General features: G+C 39.8%; 1 protein-coding gene across 1 annotated transcript in view; it reads right to left on the bottom strand.

Annotated features, from left to right (window-relative positions):
• The window catches only part of acbd3 (acyl-Coenzyme A binding domain containing 3), a 60,311-nt gene that overhangs the window by 4,871 nt on the left and 35,772 nt on the right, over window positions 1–19,668 (bottom strand). The window contains exons 5-7 of the mRNA XM_039748224.1: window positions 18,747–18,921; window positions 15,577–15,754; window positions 12,837–13,121 (exon numbers count right to left, since the gene is read on the bottom strand). Coding sequence (XP_039604158.1) covers window positions 12,837–13,121; window positions 15,577–15,754; window positions 18,747–18,921 — 638 coding nt within the window. The remainder of the gene's footprint in view (window positions 1–12,836; window positions 13,122–15,576; window positions 15,755–18,746; window positions 18,922–19,668) is intronic.

Raw genomic sequence — 19,668 nt, 5'->3', positions numbered from 1 at the left:
AATTAAAATTAAAAGATTTTAACTTAAATGGTAAAACTATTATGATTACATTATTTTACACCTTCTGTCCCTTTAAGCTCCTGTACTGTTCTCCCTCTCAACTGCCTGCTGTTTGTTCTTCTATGAGGTCAATTTTACTTTTCTGCCTGCTTTTCTAACTTTGTGCTCCTCTTATCCCCTACATAAAAGCTCTCCACTTGCACTGTTTGTATTCCTTTGTATTACTAAATCCATACGCTGTCTCTCACTTAACTGCTTCACCTTCGGACCACTAAGAATGTTCCAATCTAAAATAAATAAATAAAATTTGTTAGTGAATATCTGCTGACAGTTAATTTCTTTTGCTGCTACATACTGCTGAGCCTTCCCCTTTGTAACTTTAAAGTCAGACCCCAGCCCCCCAAACCCCCACATACTTAGGAATCTGTTTTAGTGACTTATTAAGTACTTATCACTACAACACGGTTATTTAACTCGGCCACAGGGGATGCACAAACCAGTGTGTTTCTTCGTGCCGGTCCCAAGCCTGGATAAATGGGGTGAGTTACGTCAGGAAGGGCATCTGGTGTAAAATTTTGCCAAATCAATATGTGGACAACAATACAAATTTCCATACAAGATTGGTCAAGCCCTGAGTTAACAACGACCGGCACCAGTACTGTCAGCCAACAGGGTGCTGGCGGAAATTGGGCTACTGTTGGCCAAAAAAGAAGCAGCAGAAGAAGAGGGGGTAGAAGTGTCCGGAGGAAGGAGGAGAGGTGGAAGGTAAAGAGAGTGGAACTGAGGGTAGGAACTTTGAATGTTTGCAGTATTACCAGTAAGGGGAGAGAGTTAGCAGATATGATGGAGAGAAAGAAAGTTGATATATTGTGCATGCAAGAGACTAAATGGAAGGGGAGTAAGGCCAGCTGGATTGGAGGTGGATTCAAATTGTTCTATCATGGTGTGAATGGGAGAAGAAATGGGGTAGCAGTTATTCTGAAGAAACAGTATATCAAGAGTGTTTTGGAGGTGAGAAGAGTGTCAGGCAGAGTAATGATTACGAAGCTGGAAATTGGAGGTATGATGATGAATGTTGTTAGTGCATATGCCCCACAAGTTGGGTGTGCAGTGGGTGAGAAAGAAGATTTTTGGAATGAGTTGGATGAAGTGATTAACAGTGTACCTAAGGGATAGAAAGTGGTGATTGGAGCGGATTTCAGTGGGCATGTTGGTGAAGGGAACAGAGGAGATGAGGAGGTGATGGGTAGGTATGGTGTCAAGTTGAGGAATGAAGAAGGTCAGAGGATAGTGGATTTTGCCATACGGATGGACACGGCTGTGGTGAATATGTATTTTAAGAAGAGGGAGGAACATAGGGTGAAGTACAAGAGTGGAGGAAGATGCACATAGGTAGATTACATCCTATGCAGAAGAGTCAATCTGAAGGAGATTGAAGACTGCAAAGTGGTGGCAGGGGAAAGTGTAGTTAAACAGCATAGGATGGTGGTCTGTAGGATGACACTGGAGATCAAGAAGAGGAAAAGAGTGAGGGCAAAGCCAAGGATCAAATGGTGGAAGTTGAAAAAGGAAGACTGCAAGGTTGAGGTTAGGGAGAAGGTGAGACAGGCACTGGGTGGTAGTGAAGAATTACCAGACAGTTGGGAAACTACAGCAGATGTAGTACGGTGACAGCAAGAAGGGTGCTTGGCATGACATCTGGAAAGAGGAAGAAGGAAAAGGAAACCAGGTGGAGGAATGGGGAAGTACAAGAGATTACACAGAGGAACAGGATTGCAAAGAAGAAGTGGGATAGTCAGAGAGATGCAGAAAGTAGACAAGAGTACAAGGAGATAAGGTGGCAAAGGCTAAAGAAAAGGCGTATGATGAGTCATATGAGAGGTTGGACACTAAGGAGGGAGAAAAGGACCTGTACAGATTGGCTAGACCGAAGGACCAAGCTGGGAAAGAAATGCAGCAGGTTAGGTTAATAAAGGATAAAGATGGAAACGTACTCACAAGCGAGGGGGGGTTTGGTTGGGTGGGGTGTTGAGAAGATGGAAAGAGTACTTTGAGAGGCTTATGAATGAAAAGAAGGAAAAATAGAAGAAGTTGGATGATGTGGAGATAGTGAATCAGGAAGTGCAATGGATTACCAAGGAGGAAGTACGGACAGCTATGAAGAGGATTAAAAAATGGAAAAACCGTTGGTCCAGATGACATACCTGTAGAAGCATGGAGGTGTTGAGGAGAGATGGCAGTGGGGTTTTTAACTAGATTGTTTAATGGAATGCCTGAGGAGTGCAGAAGACGTGTACTGGTGCCGATATTTAAGAATAAGGGGGATGTGCAGGACTGTAGTAACTACAGGGGGATACAATTGATGAGCCACAGCATGAATTATGGAAAAGAGTAGTGGAAGCTAGGTTAAGAAGGGAGGTGATGATTAGTGAGCAGCAGTATGGTTTCATGCCAAGAAAGAGCACCACAGATGCGATGTTTGCTCTGAGGGTGTTGATGGAGAAGTATAGAGAAGGCCAGAAGGAGTTGCATTGCGTGTTTGTGGACCTGGAGAAGGCATATGACAGGGTGCCTCGAGAGGAGCTGTGGTATTGTATGAGGAAGTCGGGAGTGGCAGAGAAGTACGTAACAGTTGTATAGGATTTGTATGAGGGAAGTGTGGCAGTGGTGAGGTCTGTGGTAGGAGTGATGGATACATTCAAGTTGGAGGTGGGATTACATCAAGAATCAGTTCTGATCCCTTTCTTATTTGCAATGGTGATGGACAGGTTGACAGAAAAGATTAGACAGGAGTGCCCATGGACTATGATGTTTACTGATGACATTGTGATCTGTAGCGATAGTAGGGAGCAGGCTGAGGAGACCCTGGAGAGGTGGAGATTTGCTCTAGAGAGGAGAGGAATGAAGATCAGTAGGAACAAGACAGAATACATGTGTGTAAATGACAGGGAAGTCAGTAGAATGGTGAGGATGCAGGGAGTAGAGTTGATGAAGGTGGATGAGTTTAAATACTTAGGATCAGTACAGAGTAATGGGGATTGTGGAAGAGAGGTGAAAAAGAGAGTGTAGGCAGGGTGGAATAGGTGGAGAAGAGTGTCAGGAGCAATTTGTGACAGACGGGTATCAGCAAGAGTGAAAGGGAAGGTCTACAGGACAGTAGTGAGACCAGCTATGTTATATGGGTTGGAGACGGTGGCACTGAGCAGAAAGCAGGAGACAGAGCTGGAGGTAGCAGAGTTAAAGATGCTAATATTTGCACTGGGTGTGATGAGAATGGATAGCAAAACACCCATCTAAAGGAAAAAAGCTTTAAAAACTCCCACACGGTTCCTCAGCAGCAACTAAGACCCAAGTTTATAGAAGCAAAATGTATTTTTTTAATTAACTGTCAGCAACTCTCAGCAGCCTCTATCGTTTGCAAAGTTGACATCAGCACGTCAACTATATATACACACATACTGTATATTGCATATACCATAAAAACAGACACAAATTGTTTGAAAATGTGTATTGTACAGACTAGACAATATAAAAAGGAACAAGACTGACAATAAAATATATTCAAAGAGCTATCATTCCAAATTACTTTGGTTCCCCATTGAGCCTAATTACACTTTTCATATTGCCTTCCAAAATATCCTTTATATAATTTTTCTGTGTGTGCATAAAGACTAAAAAAAGTATTATAATTCTTTAACTAACAAAATGACTGTTTTCCACTATTATCTATTAGTAATACAGTGGTGCCTCATACTTCAAACAATTCTAACTTGGAACGCTAAATTAGAATGATGCTGTGACGTTCAAACTGCGTGTGCAGTGAAAAAATGCAGCAACAGAGGCGGCTTACACAGCGAGCATAAACATCATCTGTTGTTCACCCAAGTCTCCTCTTCCTCTTAGGCCGGAGTTATACTTCACGCGACGCATGCTGCAGCGGACGCTCCTGCTACGCAAGCGTTGTAGTGTTCATACTTGCGCGCATACTTTACGTAAATCTGGAGGAATCCACCAGGTGGCAGTGCGAGCTATTATCACGGTGAGAACATGTTCGGCTTCTCTGTGTTGTGAATTGCCTAGAACACCTATTAAATTCTGATGACACCTTACCGCAATATCTCAGAAAAGGATGTTTATTGATTAAATCCATCAATTCAGGGATGTGTCCATTCCAGCAAGCATTGGGCACGAGTGAGAAACAGTCCCTTGACGAGGCCTCAGCTCATCGCAAAGTGAATACAAGCACACACATACACTAGCGTCATTTTAGCGGCACCAAATCCCCAAATCTTTGGAAGGAAAACGAAGCACAGTGTGGAATACAAGCAGGAAATACCAGCAACATAACTCCCTGCGAGACAGCAGTGCTATCGCTCTGCCTCCGTGACACCCCCATGTGTGCAATTATTAACAGTATTCATTATTTAAATGAAATTATATGTAAAATGTAACATACACACTTTAATGCATTTCATCATGAAAGTGATATCAAGTATAAATCTAAAGATTCTAAATGTGCAGAGAGTTGGAATATCATACATTTAATTTGTTCTGTGTGGCGATCTATTGCTGCTTTCCGCTGCTGTCAGGTCCAAGAACCTCTTAGCAATTAAAAACCGGGATGTTTACGATAGTCTTCATTAATGATAAAGTAAACTACAAGGTTAAAGTGGACATTTCGAGATTAAAGCCGAAATTTCCACTTTAATCACAAAATACACGTTTTCACCGTGTCCTTTATTTTTTTCTCAGTGGCTCAAATATAACGCTATACATTATGTTGCTGTTGTTAAGTTGCAAAAATAAAAAAATAAAAAAGACGGCACAAAAGATGGTATGTGAGACTTTTAAAATGTATCGTGTCATTACGTTTGGGAATATGCGGCGCTTGAATATAAAAGCACCACGAATGCATCTGTATGTCGGCATTTTGCTTCACCACATCGGAGCATTCATCCCGTAGGCTCTGCATAGAGGCTTTCTGTCACATGTAGATAGTAAACAGAGACACTGACGTCACGTTCCGACTTTTAGCACACTGTGCCCCCTACTTTTTGCTGGTACTGCAACTCGTGCACGCGGCGCGCTAATTTCCGAGGATCTGCTCAGAGGACGCGTGAAATGAACGCTGGGAACGCGTGGCAGCCATGATTCGGGCGCGTACGCGTTCTGAGCGTTAAGTATAAATCGCCCCTTACTGTGATAAACATCTCTTGCATTATGCTTGTATGTTTGCAGTGCTTTTTTCACTTTATTTTTGGTGTGTTTGGTTATCTGTTAACCATGGTGTCCACACGGGACATCACCACTCCTCACTAAGATGCAGTAAATGCAATTTTCACTTTATTATACAGTATTTACACATTTTATTTGCCGTTTAAGTTTATCGAAATGGGTATTGTTTATGGTCTGGGAAAGGATCAATTCACTATCCATTATTTTTAATGGGGAAAACTGATACAGACTTCGATCAACTCAGAGTTCAAATAGCTTCCTGAAACGAGTTACGTTTGAAGTATGAGGTACCACTGTATTTATGTGAGAGAAATGTGAGGAAACAAAAGCATATAGTTTGTTGGTTTTTTTTTTTTAAATGATATATAGCGATTATAATTTGTCTATATGGATCTGCTGTCATTATGATGATCTTCTTCTTGGGTCCCTGGTTTGGTACCAATTTTCTTATCTGAGTCCTCAGATTAAACCCTTGCTATATATTAATATCACTGATAAACAATGATGTCAAGATGCTGTCAATAGTTCTATCAAACAGAATACAGAGACTGATTCCCAGTCTGATTTCACAAGATCAAACTAAAGCTTACCTAAAGAAATTACTAGTGTATCCAATTGTGTTTAATGTGATATACAAACACACATCAGTTTTTCTAAAGTCATACAAGGTGTAACTGTCAGGAACTGCAGAAAAAAAGTGACAGCAATGAATAGAGCAACTTATTTACTGTTTTATATGCATTTGTACTACAGAATTTTCAGTATGCATAAACTAACTTTCTCTCTCATTCTTTCCTAGGGCACAAAGCGGAAGCAGACAATGGCCGACGGTGAGATTAACTGCGTTGTCAAAGAACTCCAGGTTGTCAACATCCAGATCCATAAACTCCTTTCCAGACAGAGGTACCTGAGGGATTTAAAGGTTCGTCTGCAGGAAAAATCCTCCCCGACACCTTAAATTGTCACAGAAAATCACGGTTCAGTAACTTTGACTCCACGCTGTGCCGCTCACTTTCAAGGCTAAGTGAGCTTTACCCCCGTGCCTCGTCATCGGAGCAATGACGTCAACAATGAAGAACTCGGCCCGTTTCAGCTAAGCAGGCGGGGGTTTAAGGCTAGAACACCTCCATCGGCACAGGCAAGCATCTCCACCCAGAACCAGTTCAACCCTCTCCACGCCCCCAGTTTGCCTTCAACCCCGGGTGATGTATTTGTGATTGGAGATTCAATTGTACGAAACCTAAACATCTCTTGCCCTACTCAAAAATCTCTTGTTTTCTCATAAAATCTCTGACACGAGCGGCGACAGTCTTCAAGAGGCACAAGAACAGGGCAGTGGGATCCATTGTGATACACGCCACGGTTAACGATGTGATATACCAATAGTTGGAGATTCTCAGCACTAATTAAAGCCACAAACGAGAGGACCCTGGCTGCAAGAATTTTCATATTGGGTCCCCTACCTCTCGTTAGAAGATCGAATAAGTATTACAGTTGTCTGCTGGCGTTAAACATCTGGCTGAAAGGCTTCTGCGAGAGTCAAAACATCAGGTTCGTAGAAAACTGGGACCTCTTCTGGGAGAGGCTGCGTTTCTTCAAGCGGGATAGTCTGCATCCAAATAGATTTGGCGCCTGTGTCTTCTCCAAAAACATTGCTAAGTTCATTCGTCTCTCTTGACTCTTTATTTTTACTCTTAACTCTTCCCATAATGCTTTGCTAGGACATGAATTCGGTAACAAAATCTTCCTTCAAAGTAAACTGCATTAATACTTTAATAACTAACCTCAATGCATGTAAAAAAAAACAAAAAAAAACTAGACAGTGCGGCATAAATACAAATAACTTAATTAGAATTACACCTCTAGATGAAAAAAGTATTAAAACTATAAAAACAGATTATTGATTAAATACAAAAATACACAGAGTGCCACTAATAAAAAAAATAATTCATTTCTATCTCAAATTCCCATAACCACATACAATTCAGTTCTGCTCTTCTGAAACAATAAGGCTTTATTAAATGTTAGAGCATTAACACTAGAATTACCAAAGCTTACGAAAAAACTCGTAGATCCGTCCCACCTTAAATCGCTTCAAACCTCTCCATCAGCATGTTTTGTCCTGTAAATGTGTTGATAAGCAACAAACAGCAAGCAGTCTACTATCACATCCCCCCCACCCTGCACAGTTTTCTCAGCTCAAGTCTGTTTACCCGCGTGTTAGTTGCTTAGAGTTGTATAGAGTGAGAAGTCAAGCAAAATGACACCTTTTATAAATACTATATTGTTACTTGGAACACTTGCATTTCATGCGTGTTCCTTGTCTACAACAATCTATGTAAACACATCGTTAAAACAGAAATGTTTTTCATGTTTTAGTAATATTTGACAAAATGTAGACATGAAGTGTATAATATGTGAAGCCTGAATTCCAAATATTAAAGAAACACTTTCATAAAAGGTACAAATATAACAGAGCAAGTGCGCTTCTATTCAAGAATATAACTGCAGAAAAAGAACCTGTGTTAGGGTGCGACATTGACACGCATTTGCTACTACCACTTTGGTGGCACAACGGTATCAACTGTTGACTGGTAATCAAAACTTCACGGGTTCGATCCCGGACAATACCGTCTTAAGAAATGAGCTGCTCTTATTCTTACTATTTTAGAATAAAAACATACATTTAATTCCAGTCTGTAACAGCCAGTGTAATTTATGATACAGTGAGGAACATAAGTACAGTGGAACCTCTAGATATGATCACCTCTGTATATGAGAAATTCAAGATAAGAGGAAAGTATGAGCGAAAAATTCGGATCTAAATACGAGCATTGGCTCGCATAACGAGCCACGAGCCAGGCTGTGGTTATGCGTGACACGTTTCCCAATCCGCCTCGACTCGGGGATTCACCCAAGCTGACGCTGCCAGCCCATCAGCTCACTCAGTGTTCCTTGTTCTCCCATAGCGTGAGGATCTACGCGTTTGTGCGCTTGTGATTTCATTGTTTTGCTGTAGCAGTTCGCCGTATAAGCGTATCCAAAAATATTGCGGACATGCAGACGGAGAATAGGAGACGATTGCCCTCAAGAGGAATACTAGGGTGTTGTACCATGTTAGCCATTATGAATGTAGAGAAAAGCCAAGCAAAATGACACCTTTTATTGGCTAACTAAAAAGATTACAATATGCAAGCTTTGATTACATCTTGCCTGAAGAAGGGGCCTGAGTTGCCTCGAAAGCTTGCATATTGTAATCTTTTTAATTAGCCAATAAAAGGTGTCATTTTGCTTGGCTTTTCTCTACCCTCAAGAGGAGAGAGAGAGAGACGAGCGAGCATGAGAGATGAGGAGAGGGAGACGCACACGAGAGAGAAGAACCATCAGCTCAGTTATGATCACATGACGCTCAGCAGGCAAAGTGTATCCACACTTATTTATCAGTGTTATTTGTTAGGAAAATTGATTTTTATGTTGATATTTTTGGGGGTGCGGAACGGATTAACTGGATTTCCATTATTTTCAATGGTGAAGTTTTGTTCTAGATACAAGAAATTCGCTATACAAGCTCAGTACTGGAACGAATTAAACTCGTATCTAGAGGTTCCACTGTATTTGAACACCCTGCGATTTTGCAAGTTCTCCCACTTAGAAATCATGGAGGGGTCTGAAATTCACATCGTAGGTGCATTCCCACTGTGAGAGACAAAATGTAAAAAAAAAAAATATTCAGGAAATCACATTGTATGATTTGTACATAATTTATTTGTATTGCACTGCTGCACATAAGTATTTGAACACCTGAGAAAACCAGTGTTAATATTTGGTACAGAAGCCTTTGTTTGCAATTACAGAGGTCAAACGATTCCCGTAGTTCTTGTCCAGGTTTGCACACACTGCAACAGGGATTTTGGCCCACTCCTCCACACAGATCTCCTCTAGATCTGTCAGGTTCCGGGGCTGGCGCTGAGCAACATGGACTTTCAGCTCCCTCCAAAGATTTTCGATTGGATATAGGTCTGGAGACTAGCTAGGCCACTCCAGAACCTTGATATGCTTCTTATGGAGCCACTCCTTAGTTAACCTGGCTGTGTGCTTCGGGTCATTGTCATGTTGGAAGATTCAGCCACGACCCATCTTCAGTGCTCTAACTGAGGGAAGGAGGTTGTTGCTCAAAATCTCACAATACATGGCCCCATTCATACTCTCCTTAATACAGTGCAGTCGTCCTGTCCCCTTCACAGAAAAGCACCCCCAAAGCATGATGTTTCCTCCACCCATCCACAGTAGGAATGGTGTTCTTGGGATGCAATTCTTCCTCCTTTTTCCTCCAAACAAGGCGAGTGAAGTTTAGACCAAAAAGTTTTATTTTGGTCTCATCTGACCATATGACTTTCTCCCATGCCTCCTCTGGATCATCCAGATGGTCATTGGCAAACTTTAGACGGGCCTGGACATGTGATGACTTTAGCAGGGGAACCTTTCGTGCAATGCATGATTTGAAACCATGACGGCATAGTGTTCTACCGACTGTGATCTTTGAAACTGTGGTCCCAGCTCTCTTCATGTCATTGACCAGCTCCTCCCGTGTAGTTCTGGGCTGATTCCTCACCTTTCTTATCATCTGTGATACCCCACGAGGTGAGATCTTGCATGGAGCCCCAGTCCGAGGGAGACTGACAGTCGTCTTTAGCCTCTTCCATTTTCTGACAATTGCTCCAACAGTTGATCTATTTTCACAAAGCTGCTTGGCAATTGCCCCGTAGCCCTTTCCAGCCTTGTGGAGGTCCACAATTTTGTCTCTGGTGTCTTTTGACAGCTCTGTGGTCTTGCCCATGGTAGTAGTTGGAGTCTGACTGACTGTGAGGTGGACAGGTGTCTTTAAAGAGCTCAGACAGGTGCTACTAATTAAGATTACTAAATGGAGTAGAGGTGGACTTCTTAAAAGCAGAGTTACAGGTCTTGCTTGCTGCATACTTATGTGCAGCAGTGCAATACAAATAAACTCTGTACAAATCATACAATTTAATTTCCTGATTTTTTTTTTTACATTCTGTCTCTCACAGTGGGAATGCACCTACAATGTGAATTTCAGACCCCTCCATGATTTCTAAGTGGGAGAACTTGCAAAATCGCAGGGTGTTCAAATACTTATGTTCCTCACTGTACTTGTAAAGGTTAGCTTTTTTTTTTTTTTTTTTATTCAGTTTTATTCTCTCAGCCGCGTTCACGATCCTACCCTACCCCCCTCGCATTTGACACTGCTGTTTTCACATAAAGACGCGCTATAACAGAGGTGGACCCTTCTATATCGGAGCAGAATGCACTTTTGCCATCGCTGTACTTTGTATATGTACATGGGAAGCTCTGCACTCTACTTGTGACTAAATAAAGGTAAATAGGTAAATAACATTCAATCTGTTCTACCTGATAGATCTACCTGATTTATATAAAATCATTTCTCAACTGAGACCCTCCACCTGCATCCTTGACCCAATAACAAGTTTTTTCAAAGAAGTATCAGACGTGCTAACTGATTGTATTCTTGACATAGTAAACTCACCATTAGATACGGGGGTCTTCCCAGACTGTCTTAAACCTGCTGTAGATAAACCCCTGCTCAAGAAAAATAATCTGAACTCCTCTGCTTCTGAAAATTTTAGACCCATTTCTAACCTGCCTTTTTTAAGTAAAATCTTAGAAAAGGCAGTCATCATGCAGCTAAATGACCACCTCAATAAACATGCTATTCTTGATAAGTTTCAGTCGGGTTTCAGAACAAATCACAGTACAGAAACTGCACTCATTAGAGTAGTAAATGACTTGCAGGTAAATGCAGACAGAGGCCGTTTATCTGTTCTCATCCTCTTAGATTTGAGTGCTGCATTTGACACCATTGATCACAACATTCTTAGAAATCGCCTTAGTCAATGGGTGGGCCTCTCTGGCAGTGTCTTAAATTGGTTTGAATCCTCCCTGACAGATACAAAATTCTTTGTTAGTTGTGGTAATTAGGTTATTATACTTCAAAGACACATGATATCCTATATGGTGTTCCAGAAGGATCTATCCTGGGTTATTGTTTTATAACATGGCACCTGAAGCAGCATACTTTACCCATACATTTTGTTTACCATCACAACTAAAGCCTTCAGATTTTACATGACAATCAAAAATATCGGAAATTAAAACAAAAAATAGATTTCAAAAACTTCTTTATTGAGATGATATGGTGCTTTATGTTGGTTCCAATATTCATCACTTCTGTGAGCATAAAATCTGTAGAACTTCTCAAAAACATTTAAAGTTCAGTTTAACAAGAATAATATGGTGAATGGCCCCAGACATAGGCTCAGATGTTCCATTTTCTCTTTAACTGTTTCATAAGCAACATCATTTTTTAATCTGCTTAATCCAGGCCAGGGTCACGTTGAAGGGCTGGAGCCTATGCCAGCTAGTATAGGGTGCAAGGTAGGAACAAACCCTGGACAAGGCGCCAAACCATTGCAGGGCAAACACATACAAAACACACACAAACCAAATATACTCTAGGACCAATTTAGCAGCACCAATTCACCTAACCTGTCATGGAAAAATGTATCTGTCCCAAACATCACACAGCACATCATATATTCAAATGTAGCCACATTATCGGCTGTTTGGAGAAGCAGGCAATATGCATTATGCATTCTCTCATGTTAATTATTGGATATAGTTCTACTCAGTGCCCAAACTAGGCACACTAATTGCCTCCACTACACTTGACAACCCTTTTAGTGCCCATTATTTAAATTTACTTTAGTCAGCCAGCTGACTCACCAAATCCCACTATTTTGATTAGTTTTTAGACATCCATAAAAGTAATTCTTGTTGTTTTCATCCACTGCTCCCATTCCTGATGTCTCATCCCCTGAACTTCATCGTAATACAAATCTATCAGTGATTCTGCATTTTGCTTCCAATGGCTATACCACAGCCTGTTCCTTTGCAATCTATCATTTATTTTAAATTTGTACAGAAACATTCTCATCTCAGTCCTTTCCAGATTTCTGCCTTAATAAATCATTATTCACTTCTATTCATCACTTCACACAGAATGCATAACTGTTCCATTCAATAACAAAGAGTTCCTAGTGAGGGCAGAAATGGATGGTGGCAGGGGTTTCTCCAACCAGGTTTACAGTAATTCTCAATATGTAAGGTTACACCTCCTGTATCAGCACTCAATTGTTCCCTGACAATCTGAAGTCACACTGCAACATCACTTATGAAGCCGTTTCCAACAAACTGTAAACTGACCACTTCTGAAAAAGGCACCAGTACCGTCCACCTCTCTTGCTGTTTTTTGTCCAGCCATCATTTTAATCTGTCCTGCCTTAGTCTCCAGGTTTTCCAATTCAATACAATATTATTGCTGCACTTACTTCACATGACTAACCCTACTTTAAGTATCAAAAATGTTTTATTACACTTCATTAGCTAGAAACAGCTAGATGACTGAACACTTAAGTTTAAAACTAAAAAGCTTAATAAAGTAAATATAACATTAGTCACAAACAATAAATAGGTTTTACAAAATGCGGTGTTGCCAGATTTTTTACCTTCGTCATCTTCCTCATCCTCACTGGACTCGCTGACATGAACACTGACAGATGTGTTTGGAGAATCAGTCCATTCAAAGTATACTCCAAAACCAATGTCATAATGATCAGTCGCAAATTCCCAAAATAGGTAAGATCCCTCCTCGTGTGTTGGGACTCTGACTGTTACAACTTCTCCTCGTCCAACTGTGATTACAGAGTCTGCATCCTGTCTGATTTTCTCCTTGAAGTCTTTAATCTGGGGCCTTGTCCACATTGAAGGAGCTGCAATCACAGGGGAGGCATCTGTGAGGAATAAAATGAATAAATTCACTTTATGGAATGAGCTGTAGTATCAGTTTAAGAATTTTATTTTTGTGACAGTCTTACAGAAGATGAAGAGTAGACTTGTACAACCTAATAGAATATTACAGACCTTCTGCTACCCTAAATATCTAGACCTCAATTGGTACACGTCTAATTCTTCAGTTTTATGTATCAGTCAATTAGAATCTTCATTAGCTAAACTTGAATAAAACAAGATGGGTGCCCTGCTACCAAAAATAAAAGCACTTGCTTTCAGTAGCCATCATGAGATATCATGAGACAGTGAAATGATACTAGTGTCAAGGAAACCTCATCCAATGTTACCGCACCTCCATCACCACAACTGTGCATTGCTGAAAAGCAGACTGGTGCTCTCAGTGTGAACTAGCAAAAAACATGATTTATTAAACAAGGTAATTCCCCCCACATTACAGTGTTTGCATTTGAACCTCCAGTTTTTGTTTTTTTTTTGTTTAAACACTCTCTTAAAATGAATAGAGCTTTATGGGATCAATTGCCGTATCACATCTGTGACATATTTGTGCAAGACTGTGTTTTGGCATGGCTCTTTTGGCACCACTTTTGAACTCCAGTGCTAGGCGATTAATATGGTTACCATGGAATTAGCTTCACATGGATGTTTTTTTTAGACTAAAGCCCATCCTTAATCTGAGCATTACCAATGTTCCAAATATACTCATGGCGTCACATCTAGCACTTACAATTGTGTCAGAGTCAAAGCCACCTAAAATTTTCTTATGGAGCGCAAATGGTGTGTGGTGCTCCCGATATCTATGCAAAAGGACAAAGGTCCAAGTCTTTACAATCTTGGTTCTTCCTGTCTTGCTATATGGTTGAGAGACATGGACGCTATCCAGTGACCCGAGACAAAGTCTGGACTCCTTTGGTACTGTGTCTCTTCAGGGAATCCTTGGCTACCACTGGTTTGAGTTTGTGTTGAATGAGCGGTTGCTCATGGAGTCCCGAATTAGGCACGTTACCTACATTGTGAGGAAGCATCAGGTACAGCACTATGGCCATGTGGCCCGATTCCCTGAGGGTGATCCGGCTTGCAGGATCCTCATTGTTGAGGATCCGAGTGGCTGGACCAGGCCAAGGGGATGCTCACGTAACACCTGGCTGAAGCAAACAGATGGTCATTTCCGGAGGGTGGGACTGGACCGCATGTCTGCTGTTGGGGGGATGTTGCCAACCAGGACCCAGAGCTTCTGCAGTGGGTGCAGCAACGTGCTGTACCAGTGCATGCTCCCCAACCTGACCTGACCATTCCTCCTCTGAAATGTGTGCAGTGCAAACATGCGCACAGACACAATCTCTCTCTCTTTCTCTCTGTGGATGCTTTAAATAGCACCTTTAGCTCATATTTTCTTGTTACTTAATGAAGAGTCAATTAAAATGGGAAAACATGTCTTCCTAATAAACAGGGCACTCTGTTTACACAAAAATAACATACTGTACATGTAAAACAGATTATAACCATTTTTCCGTGGTATGTCATAGCATTTTTCTGTAAACATTTTCCATTACTCCTCTATTATCACCTGGTAAAAATGTGCTTGCATAGCTTCACCTCTGGTAAAAAATTATGAAATCACTACTCTTGGAGGATGTTCATTCAGTTGTTTTACTTTGCTGCAAAAACAAATATCACAGATATGATGCAAAACTATTTTAACAGCTGAAAATTCTGGAATTGTAAAACAAACTTCAAAAAAAAAAAATCAAACGAAACAGAATATAACCCCTGTTTGTACTGTGCACAATGGCACATTTTTTATCCATCGAAACACATGTTAACTAATGCTCTGCTATACAAATAGAATTGTGAACTAAAAAGTACAGATTTCTTTCCCCTCGCTGCTCCCAAGCAAGCACAGTACAAGATATATCCAATCAGGTTGAATCTCGGAGCCCTCTGGGTAATATTCTTAAAAATCACATTTCAATTCATGATTCACATAATTCACAAGTCCACACACAAAGACACCTTTAAGACACAAATACACTGGCAGAAAATCACTTCCCACTTCTTCTTGCATTAAAGTTTTGTGCTTTATATTTTAATGTTTATCAGTTTAACATTATTTTTTAGCATACCAGCAAAATAGTTTTTATGAAATCCATACCAGAAGAAGAACTTTCTTCATTAGGTTCACTGGATCAACTGGTATATTACCCACTGCTAAATTAATGCTTATGAAGTTGTTTACGTGATCCATGGTACCACTGCTCAGCTTAGATTACTCAATAATTGAATTAAATGGGCAAAAGATATTTAGTATTGTACTTATTAAATGGACTACAATTATTGATAATTCATCTTCGTGAAGCTAATTTGTAAAAGACACTGATAGTTAATGGTATGCTGCTCATTTTGTTAGAAGGAAGAACTTTAGCTTTTGGCTCCTCATACCTTTCGGTCCATTCTCTATTACATCTTCTGTTAAATCTGATTCAGGCACTTTTTCCATGTTTTCCATGTGAGAGTTGCTCTGTCCATTTACAGTAGGGCTCTCTCCTGGAGAAGTGGCGTGAACCTTTACTGCTCCAGAACTTAAAATAGCTGCCTCTTGCTGCTTCTGTAAGGCTGCCTACAAAACATATATTGTGCATATTGACAAGAAAATTAAAAGGAATATACAAACAAATATGATCAAGAGTCAACAATTATGAATTATGTTATAAAACTACGTAGCAGCCCTCTTCTGCATTATGTACACTAAGACTTATTTAAGCACATAAAACTGTATTCAAAATAAGATGAATAGACTTAGTAAAGTATTACAATTTATGTTAATATCTGTATTTCAAAAGAAACATATTATTGTCAAAAGACAATAAAAGTGACCACAAATTTTCAATAAAGCCATAAGGTAACTGTCATCCAAAAACTGTATGCATTAATTAGACTAGATTAGACCAGAATGATTATTGTTGGAAAAAAGGAAGAAAAAGTTATCCTTAGATTCTAAAAACAGTTAAGTGTTGGTCCTCAGCAACCATATAACCACTTTTCTGTGATAAGTGAGGAAGCTGCATAGCATTAGTTTGAGAATGAAGAATGAAAAAAAGTCACACAAGCCACAAAGAATGTAAAACGGGAAGGGGCCTTGAAATTCATTATTAGTTGTCACAGAAATAAAATACACATTCATTAAAGATACAGGCAAACTTGATCCTCTGTTAGGGTAATTTAGAATATAAAATGCACAAAATTAGTCCAAAGAACCACAGTGTCTACATGGGCGAAAAAACTGAACCATGTGTATGTTTGGTTCCTTTCCTTAATCCTGAAGCTACCAAGGCTACATCCACATTACTACATTTTCATTTAAAAACACAGATACTTGTCTCAGTTTTCATCTTTGGTCCACAATACCTCAGTGTTTTTAACCCCAGAAAACTGACATTTTTGAAAACACTTTCCAGAGACACATACTTCTTAAAATAGTGCATCTGCAAAACAGTGTGTACAGGTAAAACACAGACTTTCAAAAACACAGACTGTTCTTATTAGTTCAAGCTTATTAAGTAGCCCTTCCTGATTGGGTTCATTACAACATCTCATTCCCTGATGGTTCACCATTCATGGAAGAAAAACATGTTCCTACATAGAGGCATGCATCTACCTGTATATTGTGTTTTGTAAAGTTTGAATGCTACATACATGCACAAAAGACAAATTTACTGGATCACTATAGTTATTTGATAAATCCCAAAGCAGGCAGTGTAACCATCCCTTCAATGACTGTTACATTGCTGTGTGGTGTGAACATCTACGTCATATGAATTTTTGGTCATTTTAGTGTGGACCGAGATATTTTCGTAAGTGATGCTAAAATGCTAGTGTAGACGGAGATGGTTTTCATTTGAAAATGAAGTTTTTAAATCTAAACTCAGAAGTATGGACATTGCCTACAATAGACTAATTTTCCTCACAACCACAGAATAGGATTAAGAAAGTTCCGTCAATGGAGGAATTCATTACTAAACCTAAAAAAACATACTATTTTAATACCACAGGATCACAGACGGCTAGCCTTTAATTCCATCACATGTAAATCTCTCCCACAATACTCCAACAATAGAGGCTTAGAAAAGTAGAATAACCCATATTTAAATATGTTTTGCTCCCCATATTTATTCAATCTGGGGCAGCATGTTACTACAGTTGATAGCACTGCTGCTTCACGTTTAAACTCTCTTAGCCCAGTCACATATTATGTGGAGTTAGATCACATGTTAGGGTGTTCTCCATCTACGCCTTCTGTGTACCAAAGAATTCAAGGTAAGGCTGACTGACAACTCTGAATTGGCTTGGGATGTGCAAGTGAATATGCCTTGCAATGGACTGGTACCATATAGTGCCGAGATAGATCCTCCATATCCCTTTACTAGATTAATGAAAAAAACAAACAATGCACATAAATATAAATGTTAATTCATTTAGATTTATTAAGATTTACTGGAGGTACACACACTGCAAATCATTTTTCAGAAGTAGTGTTCAATATCAAGCCCCATATAAAAAAATGATTATAGAGACTAATAGTGATGAGCTGAGTTTGCTTCGCTGTGAATTCCCTGAAATCATGGAAACGTTTGAGATATTCTCCGAACTTGGAGAATGGCATTAAAGTCAGCGAGGATGGACTAACTGAACTAAATTTGACTGGATAATAATGGTGTAGTCATCTTTAAAGTGTCCCTGATGGCTAGGGAAACATCTGCCAACTATACAGGACTGATTATTATGGCCAAAAAGGTGACCTGAGCTGTGTGGCAGCAGTGTGTACCACCATGCCTCTGCGATATTAAAGAAGAAAGAACTCAGTCAGAGGCATGCAATAATAGATTTCGTCAAAACACAGCAGAAATGCCGAAATCATAGTCAAAAGTCAGAAAAAATATGTAGGTCTTTTAAAGGCAAAAATTTTAAAGTGGTGTGTCATGACCGAAGCTGCTAGCTCATTCTGTTTTTTGAAGCTGTGCTGAAGGCTCTCTAAACTGTCTCTGCTGATGCTTTGCACCCTATCAGAAAGATAGAAACATCTTGTAAATTGAAATAAATATTTCATTATTATTAATTGTTTCATAGAGTTTTCTCTATGGGGAGCTGGGTTGTCAGGCTCCTTCAAGTTTTAATTTCAAATTTTGCTGCACCATGTGGCTAATGCACAGAGCATGCGCTTCCTTCTCTTATGTTAAGGTGGATCTTATCCACCGGCACACTTGGCCGAAAGCACAGATAACTCATGCCCCAGAATCTGTAATACAAAAGTTTTTGGGGGGGTTTGCAGTCCCAACAGTGTTGGCTGGAGGAAGTTGCACTGGCCTTACAAAGCATTATGGGGGGCGCTGCTATTCGGCCAAAAAAAATTTGGTCAGTTTAGGAGAATTATCAGTAAATAAAACAAGGGCAAACACAGCAAATGCACTGTGAACAATGCTTTGGCGAAATTCGCCGATCAACACAAAAGACTACAAAAAAAGTGTAACCTTCTATGCATCTTCTTAAAAAAGTCTGTATTGCATTAATTTAAGAATATCAATTGCTATGAACATTAATGGTTATGTTAATACCTGCTGTTGTGCCAGCTGAACTTGATAGAGCTGCTGCATATACTGCTGGTAGTGTTGCTCTTGAAGCTGCCGAATCAGGATCTGCTGCTGTTCAAAGTTTCCTGGGTACTGCTGGGCTGCATACTGTTGAAACTGAACTGCTGTTTGCGCATTTAAAGCCGCCATAATCTGCTGCCTGAAACAAATCAAGAAATCGTTTACTCACTCAGCCAGTTAATGAGAGGGTGAGAAAAACAGAGACATATTAGTGGCAGTTTTATTAAAAATTAACATCCAAGGCTGTATAATACACTCTGGTAATTGGCATTGGTAACTGGAATGGAACAAATTATTACTGGCATTCATGTAATGAAAAAAGTGTAAAATAAGCAGCACGTACAAGTTAGTTTTTAATCAATGAAAAAAGGAAACTAGAGTTTGCTATGCTTGTTATATTATTCTCAAACAAATACAGTATCTTTTAGTTGGCAAAAAATTATTTTTCTGAAATGTATGTGTTGAAATTAATTAGTATATCTAACAGTGATGCAGCTCCCTCCAAGACTGTTGCTATACTATTTCATTAAGATTCAGGGAACAAATTGAGTGGAATATCCCAAACTACTTCTCTATGCAGACATTTTCAATGTCCTTGTTTTTATAATTATGGACTGCTCTCTTTCTTCTGTCCATCTTTCCAAGTGGCCTGTTGGCAAGTATGTAGTATTTAATTGTTGACTTTCTGCGCTGGTAATCGGAAGGTTGCCTGTGTGTCCTTCATTTGTCTGTTGGACAAGCCATAAGATCAGCAGAAGTGAAGCCTTTTAAATAAGGATACTACACAAAGTTTTAAGGCAAGTAAGCAAATTATGGCTTGTGTCAATAACCTTAATCAAACTAAACTTTCATCTACTCAGATTCCTTCTGGTGCTCAGGGGTGTTT

Source organism: Polypterus senegalus, chromosome 3 (genome assembly GCF_016835505.1).
Source record: "Polypterus senegalus isolate Bchr_013 chromosome 3, ASM1683550v1, whole genome shotgun sequence".
Lineage (NCBI taxonomy): Eukaryota > Metazoa > Chordata > Cladistia > Polypteriformes > Polypteridae > Polypterus > Polypterus senegalus.
Note: the sequence above shows the minus strand (reverse complement) of the source record. Positions and strands in the feature narration are given on the sequence as shown.